The sequence below is a fragment of the Rattus norvegicus genome, chromosome 16 (assembly GCF_036323735.1).
Source record: "Rattus norvegicus strain BN/NHsdMcwi chromosome 16, GRCr8, whole genome shotgun sequence".
In the NCBI taxonomy this organism is placed as follows: domain Eukaryota; kingdom Metazoa; phylum Chordata; class Mammalia; order Rodentia; family Muridae; genus Rattus; species Rattus norvegicus.
In genome coordinates this window covers 16,768,055-16,781,804 of record NC_086034.1, presented here as the reverse complement: position 1 = coordinate 16,781,804, position 13,750 = coordinate 16,768,055, and the positions used below count along the sequence as shown (strand labels likewise).

General features: G+C 44.8%; 1 protein-coding gene across 4 annotated transcripts in view; it reads left to right on the top strand.

Moving 5' to 3' along the window:
• Positions 1–13,750, top strand: part of Sh2d4b (SH2 domain containing 4B) — a 108,626-nt gene that overhangs the window by 35,462 nt on the left and 59,414 nt on the right. For all 4 annotated transcript variants that reach the window (XM_039094271.2, XM_039094272.2, NM_001170349.2 and 1 more), the window contains 2 exons: positions 569–728; positions 2,089–2,236. In XM_039094271.2, coding sequence (XP_038950199.1) covers positions 569–728; positions 2,089–2,236 — 308 coding nt within the window. The remainder of the gene's footprint in view (positions 1–568; positions 729–2,088; positions 2,237–13,750) is intronic.

Genomic DNA, 13,750 nt, shown 5'->3' with positions numbered 1-13,750 from the left:
GGCAACCCTGTCACCGTGGAACATCGCTGGTCTAGTCACGGTTATCAGTGGAACCTGCTATTATTGGCAAAATAAGGGCTTTCAGTGACTGTATCTAGCCGAGGTTCATTTCTTGCTCAAATTACAGCATGATGTATATCACAGAGACACCAGGCTCCAGGCTGCTTCATCTTGCAACTCAACCATTTCTGATTCCTTCTTTCTAGTCAGTGGATAGGAGAACAAGAGGGCAGAGAAGGCTCACTAGCACCCAACTGCCTCAGTCCAGGAATAGCACACATAATTTTCTACAGAGAGTATCACGCTGTCCCTTGATATTTTTGTTGATTCGGACCTCACAAAAGCTCACTTTTGACTCTAGCCTCAGGTGCTGGCTTAGCCGTATGCTGCTGCCTAGAGGGGCTGGTGTAAGGGGATTTCTTGGCCCTGTATTCAGGCCACCGTGGCTCTGCTGAGTTGTGTGATAACTACAGAACATGCACGATGCACCATGTTGGCTTGCCTGCTCTTTGACTGGAAACCACGCGTTTCTTCTTTTCTCTCTGTCCCTCCTTCCGCCGTGAGGCAGCGAGCAACAAGCACATCCAATGGCTGCTGGGAGCGGATGGCGAGGTCTGGGTGTGGGTCATGGGAGAAGGCCCTGGAGACAAGCCCTACGAAGAGATATCTGAGGAACTGATTGCAGAGAGGGCTCGGCTGCAAGCACAGAAAGAGGCCGAAGAGCTCTGGTGAGAGGTGCTGGCTGGGAGGGTGCTGGGTAGGGCCTGAGCCTGGAGCTTTGAGAGATTGAATGCAGCTATGGGTGGAAAAATGAGGTGCTGATCCATGGTTGGCTGTGTTGAGTTCTGTAAAGATCAAGTGACCAAGACATCAAAGTCTTCCATCAGTAAACCCTGTGGGTTCAAGTGTTAGACCCAGCCGCCAGCTAATCTGGGACCTCAGTTTTCCCCTGTCGGGGACATGATCTAAAACCCTAACACCCCTTCTTATATGTGTGAAGTATACATTCGCCTAGATGGTTGGACAGCATGGTGTGTGTGTAGTGCATGTTCATGTACTCATGTGCCTGTGTTTACGTGTGCATGCATGTGTAAAAGCCAGAGGTCAATGCCAGATGTCTTCTGTTGGTCTCCATACTATTTTTTGAGGCAGGGTCTCTCATGGAACCTGTAACTAGATTGTGTGGTCCGCGAGTTTGGTGGGTTCTGTCTCCTTAGTGCTGGGATTTCTAAGCCTGTGTTACTGCATCCAGATCTATCTGAGGATGCTAGGAATCTGAATGCATTTCTTGTGCTCACATGGCAAGTCCATCCGTTTCCACAGCCCCAGTCACTCTATAGAACTCTCTTGGGGATGGTCTGCTCATACCTTGGCTATGTGTTGTTTCCCTGCACGTTACTGACATTTTCATAGTAGAAGGATAGCTAAGTCCTCAGGAAAGTTTGGAGTCAGACTCCTGTCGACAACGTAATTTATTTTTTTCTTGTGAAACTTAGAAATCCCTGTAACGGTGCCTCCAGTATCCTCCGCCATCAAGTTTGAATGATGGCATCTTAGTTGTGAAATTGTAAAAATATGTAAAGAAGACTGAAGACTAGAATGAATTAAAGAGCACCCACCACCTGCTTCCCAAGCTAACCATGAAGACTATTTAAGGGACAAAAAATGGCGACTTTATTTATACCTTGCCAAATCCCATCAGTTCAAATCCTAACGCTGTTGCCGATTCTCATGTAGCGCTCCGTTACACAGGGATGCAACTTATTTGTGGTTTTGAAAGACATTTATGTTGCGTATCATTTATTTAATAAACCTCTGCTGGGCATCTACTATATACACCTTCTACTTGAAGAAGAAATGGGACTTTCATGTCTTGTTTCTTGGCTCCCAGAACGATGCTGCTGGTGTGCCGTTCCCTACGAGAGTGTTTTCTCTCCTCTCTTTTACCATCTTGCGTCCTGTTGATCTTTGTCCTCCTGTTCTGTGTACCAAAGGGAGCCTGCTTGTCGCTTTTACTTGAGGTTGCATTGAGTCATCGTCTTCTAGTTTTTCACCCGAGCTCGCCCCCTGTTGCTGCTCTCTTGGAAGGAGACAGAAGGAAGCAGAGATCACCAAAAAGTTCCGGGATGCCTTGGCCAATGAGAAAGCCCGGATTCTGGCGGAGAAGTGGAAAGTGGAGATGGAGGACCGCAAGGCTGCTAAAGTCCTGGAGGAACGGATACATGAGGAATTCAAGGTGGGTCAGTGCATAGGGTACCTATGAGGAGCATCTGCTTTTGCTTCACACGTCAGTGTGACTACTCTCTCACTTGGGTCTCTTCTTGGCCATTGGCTGGTTTTGGGTGTGTTATGAGACAAAAATCTGGCGTGCCTGTGCAGGAAGGAACTTGACACACCTTAGACCCATCTTTTTTTGTTGTTGTTGTATAGGGGAGGGAAGAGAGGGCCACACAAGGAAAAGGAATTGCCAAGGCCCTGTATGATAGGGGTTGGGGGCAGAGTCAAGAACAGAATATCGGCCTCTCTGCCCCAACCGAGAATGCTATGAAATGAGGCCCCAGGAACACGCTTCTAACCAGATCAGCTGGAACTCAATCCCAGCTCTACAACTGACTGTTTCGTGACCCCAGACTACTTGCTAAACTTCTCTGAGTAATCACCTTGTTTTTGGTAAAAAATAGTAAAATGAACAGACTATTTCAGAGTTTTCCCCCTTCGTTCTTTTGGTTCAGTGTCTCACTATGTAGCCCTGGCTGACCTTAAACTCCCCAGAGCATCATATACCTCTGCCTCTCACATCCTGCGATTGAAGATCTAGCCAGCAGGCCTGGAAAGACTTATCTTTATGAAAATTTATGGAATGGCTGATCGTTGGGTGTTATTAACTAAATCTAGAGGATCTTGGGATTGGTAGACGAGTTTCACTCTTTCTGCTAATGTGATGGTCAGTTTTAATTGTCATCCTGACACCATCTAGGGTCACCTGGGAAAGGAGTCTTTGTGAGGAGTTGCCTAAATTAGCTGGTCCACGGGCCAGCCTGGGTGGCGTTATCTTGATCACATTGATTGGTGTGTGAAGATTCAGCCAAAAAGTGGCAGCAATTCCTTGCACTTGGATTCTGGACTACACAAAAGGGTAGCTGGGTGCAAGCACACATTCATTCTCTCCCTGCTCTCTGCATGTAGCTATTTCAAGTTCCTCTGCCTCGACTGCACTACAATGACGGACTGCAGCGTACCGTTACGAGCTAAAATAACTCCTTCACCCCCAAGTTGCTTTTATCAGAATACTTTATCACAGTGACAGAATGGGAACTACAACAGGCAGGGAGCTTAAATCACCTGAAAACATCTTTTTTGTTATTGTTATAATACGGGAGGAATATATTTCTTTAATAGTCAACAAAAAAATACAGATAAGCAGAAAAAAATCATATTCAATTCCAACATTGTGCTGTTTTGTTAATTGTCTTGTTGCAATCAAATGTAGGTGGCCGTAAGTCAGGGAAAGAAAGTGGAGTTTGGGGCTGAGAATACAGTGTATGTGGGACTCTGGGCTTCAGATTTAAACTTTGTGGAAAGCAAAACTCGAAAAAAAAAAAAAAAACATGTTTCTTTTTGGTAACTACGGGAAGTAGGAAAAGGAGCTGAAATTCCTCAGAGCATCTGCAGAGGTTGTTAATGGCACTGAGCACACCAGGATAGGGCAGGGGTGAGCCTGCTCTCAGCAGAAAGAGAAGGGAAGAAGCTAGAAGGAGAAGCCAGTCAGTGCCAACATCTAACTAGATGCTGCCTCCCTTTGGCCAAGCGGTTAGTGGAGGATCTGTCCTCCTCTAGAAGCTGGGGAAGACCCCCTCCTATGGCTACAAAGAACAGCTCCAGGAGCCTCTGGACACATGCTTCTGGGATAGAAGATGTCATCACAGGGGAAGTTCCTTAGGGAATGAGCTAAAACGTTTCAGCCTGGTCAGGTGCAGGCTAGACCGCATTGCACATTTGGTCTGGATTCATCCCAGGCCAGGGTCTTCTGAGCTGGAAGCTAAGCTGGAATTTGATCCAGTTTTTCCGTGCACAGCTTTGAAGGAGTTCTGCTTTGGGTTCTGCTTGTCAGTGTTTTCAGAGCGTCTGGGCCTTCTAAAGCCTGTTTCTTCCTCCTCGGCGGTTACTTAGTGAGGGTGTGGAGAGAGTTTCCTCAGCTTCTGTGCTTTTCTTAGTTTTGGTTGTTGTGTTTTTACATGTATAGAAGCTCAAAACGTTTGTGAGGCAAGTTCACCAATTTTCTTTAAATACGTTTGTTTTTACACGTTCGCGCCTTTGTTTCTCTGTATTGAATCTTGGGAGAATCGTGTAGTATTGGGCTCTGACATTTATTTCCCAGCTCTGTGTTACAGCGTGTGGTTCTTCCTTTCCATTTTCTGCTGTCTCGACTGGACTTGCCTCCAGATCTCTTCATTTTTTTCCTCTATGATTTATTGTTCCCACCCCAGACTAATTGTTTAATTATCATAGCCTTAAAATATTTTTAAACACATATTTAGGTAAGAAAACCATCATTTTTCATTTGTAAAATGTCTTTGGCTAATAACCTCATCTACTTTTTTCTACCAACAGAACTTTTGAATACCTTTCTTTTTTTTTTAAAGATTTATTTATTTATTATATATAAGTACACTGTAGCTGTCTTCAGATACACACAGAAGAGGGCATCAGATCTCTTTACAGATGGTCGTGAGCCACCATTTGGTTGCTGGGAATTGAACTCATGACCTCTGGAAGAGCAGCCCTCTCTCCAGCCCTTGAATACCTTTCTTATCATTCCTCCCCTCGAATAATAATCCATGGTGACTTTTACTAGGGTTGTATTAAGCGGTAGCTGTGTTTATGGAAAGTGGACATTTTGCCTCCTTCTGGAATGTGCTGTGTCTCTTGTGCTCCAAAGTCGCTTGCCCCTGTATTAACTTTAATTGCAAACTTGTAAAAATGAATGGTTTCAGAGACCCAAACAATCTCAGTAATGTCTTTAACCTGTCAGCTTTTTCTGGACCTGGTAAAGACTTCGAATACTCTACACTTTCTTCTTAGTTGAGCCATAGGCTGAATATTTTTGCTGTTTTGAATAAAGTTACCTCAGTGTACGTACATACATACATACATACATACATACATACATACATACATACATTTTTTCTGATGCAGGGTCTCCCTATGTAGTCTAGGCTGGCCGTAAGCACAGGCCAAGCTGCTCACACCTGCCTCCTGACTATTGGAACTACAAACATGTGTTACCATATGGGCTCAGCGGTGTATTTAAATCTATTTCAGTTCCTGCTAAGTTTACTGTGAATTATATTTTTGAGAATTTTTTAAGTTTTTAAATGAAGTAGTATTCATTGTCAAAGTATTTTATGAACAATTTCAATGATGCAGAAAGATTGGAACAAAATAAACATACGTTTTCACTTTTATTTACTAATTAACAATATTTGCCAACTATTTATTGTTTCTTTTACACATATGCATACATATGGATATATACACATGCATATATGCATGTCTTTACACATGCATTTGTACATCTATATACATATGCACACACATATACACATAGATACATAGGTGTGTACATGCATATATACAGATAAATGTATACACACACACACATTTGTGTATCTTTTTGTCATTGATTTGATAAACAGTTTAAAAGAAGGTCATGTAGAGGACACTAACCCAAGAACTTTCTGAACATTGCCAGGCAATATTTTTAGGCTATAGGAGCCATACTGCCTACATTATGTTACTCAGTTTACATTGTAGTACAATAGTCACTGTCTACAGTATGCATGTGGCTGTGTTCCAAGAAGACATCATCTTTAAAGATGGCTGATAAGGCTTTAGGTTCTTTTGCGTGCATCCCCTTTGAGTAAGGACACTGCCCTTCAACTGTTTCTCTCCCTCTTTCAGTTAAGAGCAAAACGGTAAGGTATGTCCTGTCTGTCAGGTCTATCTAAAAGAAACCCAGGACAAGTGCCTAACTGTCCTGCCTATTAGCATACTAAGTGTGTGCTGGCCTCCAGGCTCACTCAGTGTTGCAGTTCCTTCTAGGCTCCACCCCACAGTTACCTGGCAACCGGCAGGTGTGCCTGACTCACTATAAAAGGGGTGCTCACCCCTCCTCTTCTCTTGCTCTTCTTCCTCCCTTCCTCCCTTCCTCTCTGTCCCTTCTCTCCCCATTCCCCTCCCCCTCTCTCCACACGCTCATGGCCGGCCTCTCTCTCTCTCTCTCTCCCTTCCTCCCTCCTTTCCCTTTCTGTCTGTACTACCCCCTCAACTCCCCTCCCCATGCCTTAAATAAACTTTATTCCGCACTATACTGTGGTGTGGCTGGCCCCTCAGGGGGAAGGGATGCCTCAGCATGGGCCCACAGAGGCACCCCTCCCCCACACCATTCGCCTTCTTTTTCTTTTTTATAAAACACAACACTCAGTACCTGTGGCTCCTCTCAGCTCTTCTCACCCTGCCCCACCCTAAACTTCTCCAGCTCAGGGGTTCCTCTTCCCCCCCTACCATTTCAGCTTTGTGTTCTCTTGGCTCCCTCTCTTGCTCTCCCCTACCCCACCACGGCCCAGGACTTTCTGCTGGCCATGTTCGGTCTCCTACTTTTTCTTTGCCTTTGGCTGTACTCTCCCTCATATCTACAATAAAAATGTTCTCCTCAGCCATACCTTGGGGCTGTTGTGTCCCCCACTTTATAAATCTGATGCCTGAAACCCCCCACTTTACACCTATCCAGTCTAATCCTGCACAGAAGTTCATACTGTTGAGGTTTATATATGATTTAGCTTTAAGTTGACTGGAGAAGAAAAGTGCTTCCTTGTCTATATCTCCAGCAGTGAAAATTATAGACTGTATGGAGGTACATGGGGCTCGGAGTGAGGTAAGGAAGAGCTGGACCTTGAGTTCACTGCACAGGAAGATCACAGCAAGGTCATGTTATCGGTAGACATTTTCTCGTTGATGGTCTCCTTGAAAGCTTCATTGATGCGAGGTCCTCTGCCAGGGCTTACAGTGGTGTCATTGAGGCCATTTGGACAGGCCTACAGGCCCCCAAAGGACTCAAACATAGGTGTCTGGTGTCTTTTTCAAAGAAGATTCTAGTTTTGATGCATATATCTTTGGTTTAAAATTGAAGATGTTAAATATGCATGTTTAAACTTTAATATGAGTAGGCACCCTGATTTAGCATGCCTTCACTTTGAGAAGCTCCAGAAATGTGAGACAGTGGGATACTGGCTCTAGGTGGCCTGGTCTACTCTCCAACCTATCCTTTTGAGCTTATTTTGAGTCCACCCATCATGGGCATATATCTCTTCCACCACCAGACCACTTCTGGCCCCCTCTGCTCTATTCTAGTTCTCTGGGTATGACTGGGGCAAGAGTTACTTATAGTTTTACTGTAAATTCTCTAAGAAAAAAGGAGTTTACCCATTCCTTCATCATTTCCCCAAATACAACCTGTACTTGCGTTCCCAGTAAAGAAAAAATTTAAAGTGGTTATCACATTCCTATATTCAAGCATCTCTGAATGTTGGAATCTTAACATCAACAGATAACAATAAAAATAATCCAAGTTAGTCTCTAACCTGATACATAAATCCCTCATTTGGGCTCCCTCCGGCTGCAAGATAACCCACCAGAAAACAAACGGCTTAACACAACCACTGCTTCATTCACTTGAGATTCTGCAGGTTAACAATCCACGCAGGGCTTCTTCGCTAGACAGCAGTTCTGTACCACACAGTATCAGCTGAGGTTGGTCCCTTGGCCAAGCTCATTCCTTGGGATGGCCTGGCAGAACCAGGAGGAATTCAGTAGGTGCTGGCTGCTTTACTACCCTCCCACATAGCCATATGGGCTTTCTTTTAACCGGGTTACCTAGGGTATAGGACTATTTGTGAGCAGCTCCCCAAAATGAGCACTACAAGAGGTGTAAGTAGAAGCTTGGTTCTTCTGCAGGCTGTGCTGAAAAGAGACAGACAGAATATACCCAAGTATCTTGTACTTCTAGGAAAGATGTCCAAAGATGTTTACTCTTCATTTAATCTTAACCAAAACTGAAAATGCCCTGATTCAACAAGAAAAACCTAGAAAATACTCAAGCGCAACCTGCTCAAAAGGATAGAGTCTTGGAATGATGCTTTTAAAAGTGTGCAAAAGAAAAACCTTTATGGAAGGGCATAGCTGGGTTGATTTGAGGATGACGGTGACAGCATAATTCCAGTTAGAGCTTCAGAAAAAAAAGGTCAGTTAGGAGGTTTGGTTTATTATTATTTATTTATTTTTTCAACGATTAGGATATGAAGTTGAGATAGACTATGACTCTTGGCAGAAAAAAATGGTGGTGGCATAATTTACAGGTTGCGGAGGAATTAGAATGAAAAGAAGCAACAAACAAGGACTTACGTGTCCCAGGCCGAGGGATGGCAGATGGCGGTAAATGCTTACAGTGGAAGTTGGACGCAGGTGCAGACTTGGAGGGGAGTGAACATGGAGGGGAATGTGTCAGCCAGGTGGAGGCTTTGGTTCTGTAGAGGAGAGAGTCAGAATGGATTGAGGCTCAAGAGGAGAGAAGCTGAGAAGCTAGTGGTTTGAGGGAAGGGGTGGGGCTCGCTTGGGATGGTGTGCTTTGGGGGTGTAGGCAGCTTCCTCTAATTGTCTAGGAGGTTGAAAAGACAATGCTGAAAACTTACTTTCGAAAATAGAAAAACAAAACAAAACAAAACAAAACAAAACAAAAAAAACCCCGTAAACCTCAGAATCTCTGTGTGCCTTTGCAGTGGAAAGCCAGCATAGGGCACAGTACAAATTGGTAATCTGTTTTTAAAAGGCTTTCCGGCTTTTATAAAAGCCTTCAGCAGTATCTCAGTAGTAGAACACTTTCCCAGTATGCCCATAGCCCTGCTTTCAAATCCTAGCACCTGGCAACAAACAAATAATGAAACAAACAAAACCCCCAATGGAGCAAAAAGCCATTCTCTTCGGGCCTGGAGAGATGGTTGAGAGTTTAAGAGCAGTGAATGCTCTTCCAGAGACCCCAGGGCCCACATGGAGGCTACAATAGTCTGTAACTCCAGATCTTGGAGATCCCTTGACCTCTGGGGATGCTGCCATGCATGTGGGACACAGATGTACATGCAGGCAAAATAACTATCCACATAAAATTAAAATAAGGGGAAAAGACACATAAAAGTGAAAGACCCCCAGAGAGGACCTTTCCCTCAGGAGGAGTCCCAAGCGCCCAATGACCGAGCCGAGTCCACTCGGATGCAATCAGCAAGAGGGTTTATTGGAAGACACAGGTACCTGCGGGCACACAGTCTCTTCGGAGGACTTGCACGCCCAGCAGCTCAGCATGGGGCTTTTATAGGGTTTGGGGAAGCAGAAGCGGGCGTACAGAAGCAGATGCATAGTTACGGGGATTGGTGGATTCAAACGAGGCACATAGACATGTTCACATATGATTGGCTATTTCACATGATGAGGTAATAAGGTATAGCTACACACATTGGCAGGTTTGGGGCGTCCTGAATGTCAGGAGCTGGGGGCTTATCTCTTCCTACCAGATAGCCTGTGAGTCAGATCCGGTACTCCTGGTCTGTTCTGCATTCCTTTCCTTTTATGGTCTGTTAGTTCTAGCGGCAGGGCAGGGCTGCCTGGACTTGCTTTTGACAGTGTTTAGTCCTGAGTCTGTGAACCCTGAAACACACTCTTCTAACTCCATATTTTTAAACCCCAAATCTGTATAATTTCCCCTTCAAAAGGAAACAAAACCCAGGCCAATCCTTATCATGGACTGATGCCCTGAGAATGCGGTGTACATGCATAGAAAGTGAGTTCTTTAGAAAAAGAGAGCTACTGGGGCCAGATACTATCTGTAGCCTGCTACTCCCTTCTTACTTGTAGGGCCACGTTTATGTGTGTCTCCTACTAGAGATCACAGAAGAAGGCTCACAGAGGATTGTGCTCTCTTTCTCTGGTCCCTTCACCTTCCTTTCTAATTCCCAAGTTCCTTGCCAATCCCATTTTCCTGATTGGAGGCCACTCTGTTTTTCTTCCCCTGGCCCTTTACTTTTAGGTTAGACTTTGTTTTCGTGGCTGGATGTCATCCTCACCAAACATCGGGATCTTCATCTCAATAACATCATAAATGGTGGTCAAACTTTCCGTATCTCATTTTTTTTTTTTCTCTTGAAAATTGTGGCTTCGGGGCTGAAGGTTTGGTTTAGGGACGAAGAACATTGGCTGCAGATGGTTTACGTTGGCCCAAACCTTTAATCCCAGTGCTTGGCACGAGGCAGGCTGATCTCTTGAGTTTGAGGCCAGCTTGGTCTAGAGAACGAGTTCTAGGACAGCTAGGGACACACAGAGAACCCCGGTATCATCCCTGCCTCCCACCCATGCAGTGGCTAACAACCATCTCTAACTCCAGTTCTAAGGGATCCAACACCCTCTTCTGACTTCCTCAGGTACTAAACCCAAGTGAGGCAAAGCTATACAAGACACCCACATACATAAAAAAACAAATAAAACTAAAAACTTGGTGGGCTGTCGGGAACAGGATACTATGACTGGGATCACTTTCTCCCTCTCATGGGTCATCGGAATCCCTGTGGTTTTTACTATTATTCATTAATCTACTTGGCATTTAGGGAGCACCTACTGTCTGTCAGGCCTGCCCCTTGACTTGGAGAGGGAGGAATGAACAGCATGGCTCCGTCCTTGTCGTTGTGCAATGTAGCATCTCACAGGGCACAGTGGCATTGTAGGAATAAGAATACAGTCAACATGTTGATGCCTTCCAGAAAAAAGCTTTTGTGTCTTGACATCTTTTATTGGCGTTAGAGAGGCCCAAGCCTACCTAATGAATTATCAGGAATGGGGGATGGGGGGTTGAGTAATCTCAAAGGGCCTTGAGCAGCCAGCACAGGGGAATGTGAGTATTTGTGTAGCTGCCTCTTGGTTGGATTGGCCTTTGGCTGCCTCAGTGATCTCAGACTGAAGATCAGACTGAAGACTAACAGTTCAGGTGCTTGCCACAACAATGAGAAAGCTTAGGTAATTTTAGCTGTGAGAGTTGAGCCATTTCAGTGAGTCCTTGAGGAGAAAAAACGCAATTCTGTGGATTTGTAGTTACACACTGTTTTCTTTTGTTGTCCACATCTTTGTGAGGAGATTTGCCTTTGCCACAGTAAATGACCAGTCATTTCCCTTTGAGAGGGGAGGTTGTTGCAGACCGCTGGCTCCCCAGGCAGTGTCCCACTCTCAAGAGGAGAAACAGCGGAACAATGGCACTGTTGTTTAACATTCTGCCTCCTGTCATCCACAGCTGGGTGGTGCAGACCCCACCTTGTCATTTGAAGTGGAGAAAGCAGCTTAGTTATGACACACCAGTCCTGACCCTTTGACTCGACTCAATTGTCACTGCCCACTCCTCTCAACACCCCCACCCTGCTCCTACTCCCCACATATCTTCCTCTACTCTGAAATCTGAAATTCCCATTACTTTAGCACATAACTGTATTTGAAGGCCAGGTCCTTACAGAGGTAGTTTTAGCTAACATGCACTGTTCAGTGTTGGTTGGTCCTGAATACAGTATGCCTAGTGTCCTTCTAAGGAGAATAAATTGGACACAGTATGAAACAGCAGCAAGGTGGCCACTTGCAGGCCAAGGAGAAGCTGCAGAATGAATCAACCCTCCTGATCTGTGTTAGGACTTGCCACATCTAGAACTGTGAGGAAGCACCCTCTTGTTTAAGACATACAGGCAGTGGTGCTTTGTAACAGTGAATTAATGCAGTTTATAGAGACTCTTGGCTCTGATGGGAGTCAACCGACTGCCTGGAAGACCCCTGTGGGTGGGTGATAGATTTGAAGTGTCTGTGGCAGGATGCTTAGGCTAGTGTCTTGTGTTCTGAGTGACACAGTGGCCATTGTCAGAGATTAGAGAGCCCCAGAGGAAGAAAAGAAAATATATTAGGTAGAATATGAAGAGCTGTGCCAGCATCAATCAAAACAACCTAGGAGACATGGAGGTCAATTTAGAGTTGGAGACATGGCTTCGGGTTTTACATCAGTTGGGGACTGCTTTAAAACTCCCCATGTCAAAGCCATATATGTAACCTACCCTTCCCATGTCTATCTTTGAGGAATCTGAGCCGAGGAGCTGAGAAGCCATCCCGTGTCTACCTTCTCTCATCTTGGGTGTCCTGAGGGGTTGTCTGTGGACATCTCTCCTTTCTCTCTGTGGTGTCTAGATAACTATCCCTCTGTTCTGTGAGGGCCGCTCTTGTCACAATCTCTACTCCCTTCATGTGACTACACCCAGCTGTCTCTGGGAGCTTTCTTATCTTTGTACTGTCTCAGGAGGCTTCATTTCAGCTCACCCTCTCTGCCTTAAATTCTCCCTCTTCCTGGTTGTTCACCGTCATCCTTCCTTCTAGGTTATTATCTTAACCTTGGCTTTCTTTATTTCTTAATCTGCTGTCTTTCAGCCATACCACTAGGCTCCATCTATCAGAATGCTCTGTTGTCTGAAAATTTCTTCTCCTGGACTCACTTGACTTTGTTTTGCTTGTGACTTGGGTGTCAGTCACATGCTATCTCCTGTGACGGATCTTCATACCGTAGGTCACATAGTCTGTGGTAATCTCCCAGATACTGTTATCCACACTGGTTGTTCTTTTGTGAAATTTCTTGAACGTTAACTTGTTTGTTTTGTGTTCTCCCCACCAGAGGGCAAACTCTGAGTAAGTGAGGATTCTGTTCTCACCCTTCACCCATAGTAGGCCTGAGAGTGTCACAGGTGCTCAGTTAGAATTTGGTGAATGGTTTAGTAAAACCACATGGTTTCTTTAGCTTATAGTCTCTAATTCTTAGAGAATGTGTTTTGGTATTTTTAGAAACACAAATTGATCATTGAATTGGAGAAAAGTTCTCAATCAAAATCATTTCAGAGCGCCAGCAACAACACAATGTCATTATCTTTTTCATTTCCGTTTTTATCTGTATGGGTGTTTTGCCTGCATCCGTGTCTGTGTACCATGTGCATATAGTGTCAGTGGAAGCCAGAAGAGGGCGTCAGATCCCTTAGAGTTGGAGTTCAAGACTGTTGTGAGCTGTAATGTGGGGGCCGAGAATTGAACCTCAGTCCTCTGGAAGAGCAGCTGCTTCTCTTAGCTGCTGAGCCATTTCTCCAGCTCCAAGATATCATTTTTAAGAATACAGAATTAAGAGTTTACTGATATGTTGCTTTCTTTGCTTCTTTCTTCATTAAAATAGTACTGGAAGCTAGAAAAAAATTATAAACCACATGGACATGAGGGGGTGAATGAGATGAAAAACTATCCGACCAGAAGTAAATGGGGATGACTAAGGGACATCTGCCATCAGGCAGAATGGAGAGAGACGGATAGGAAAGAAAGGCATTAAGTAGAGGTCTGAACCTGCAGCCATGGGAAGACAGTAAGGTTGCTTCCAGGATGTATAGGGAGGGCGACTGATGGGAGGGCGACTGATTGTTTTGTAGGGCGTTGTCTTTATTGTCAACCAGAGTTACCTAAACCCAGATGGCTGGCTCTGTCCCAGCAACTGATTCTCTTGTAAACTTATGAAAAATACATAAATACTATATTGGCCAGCGGGATGTGTCTGCTTATGGACTATCTGCTTGGAACTGGGGCTCAGCCACTGGGC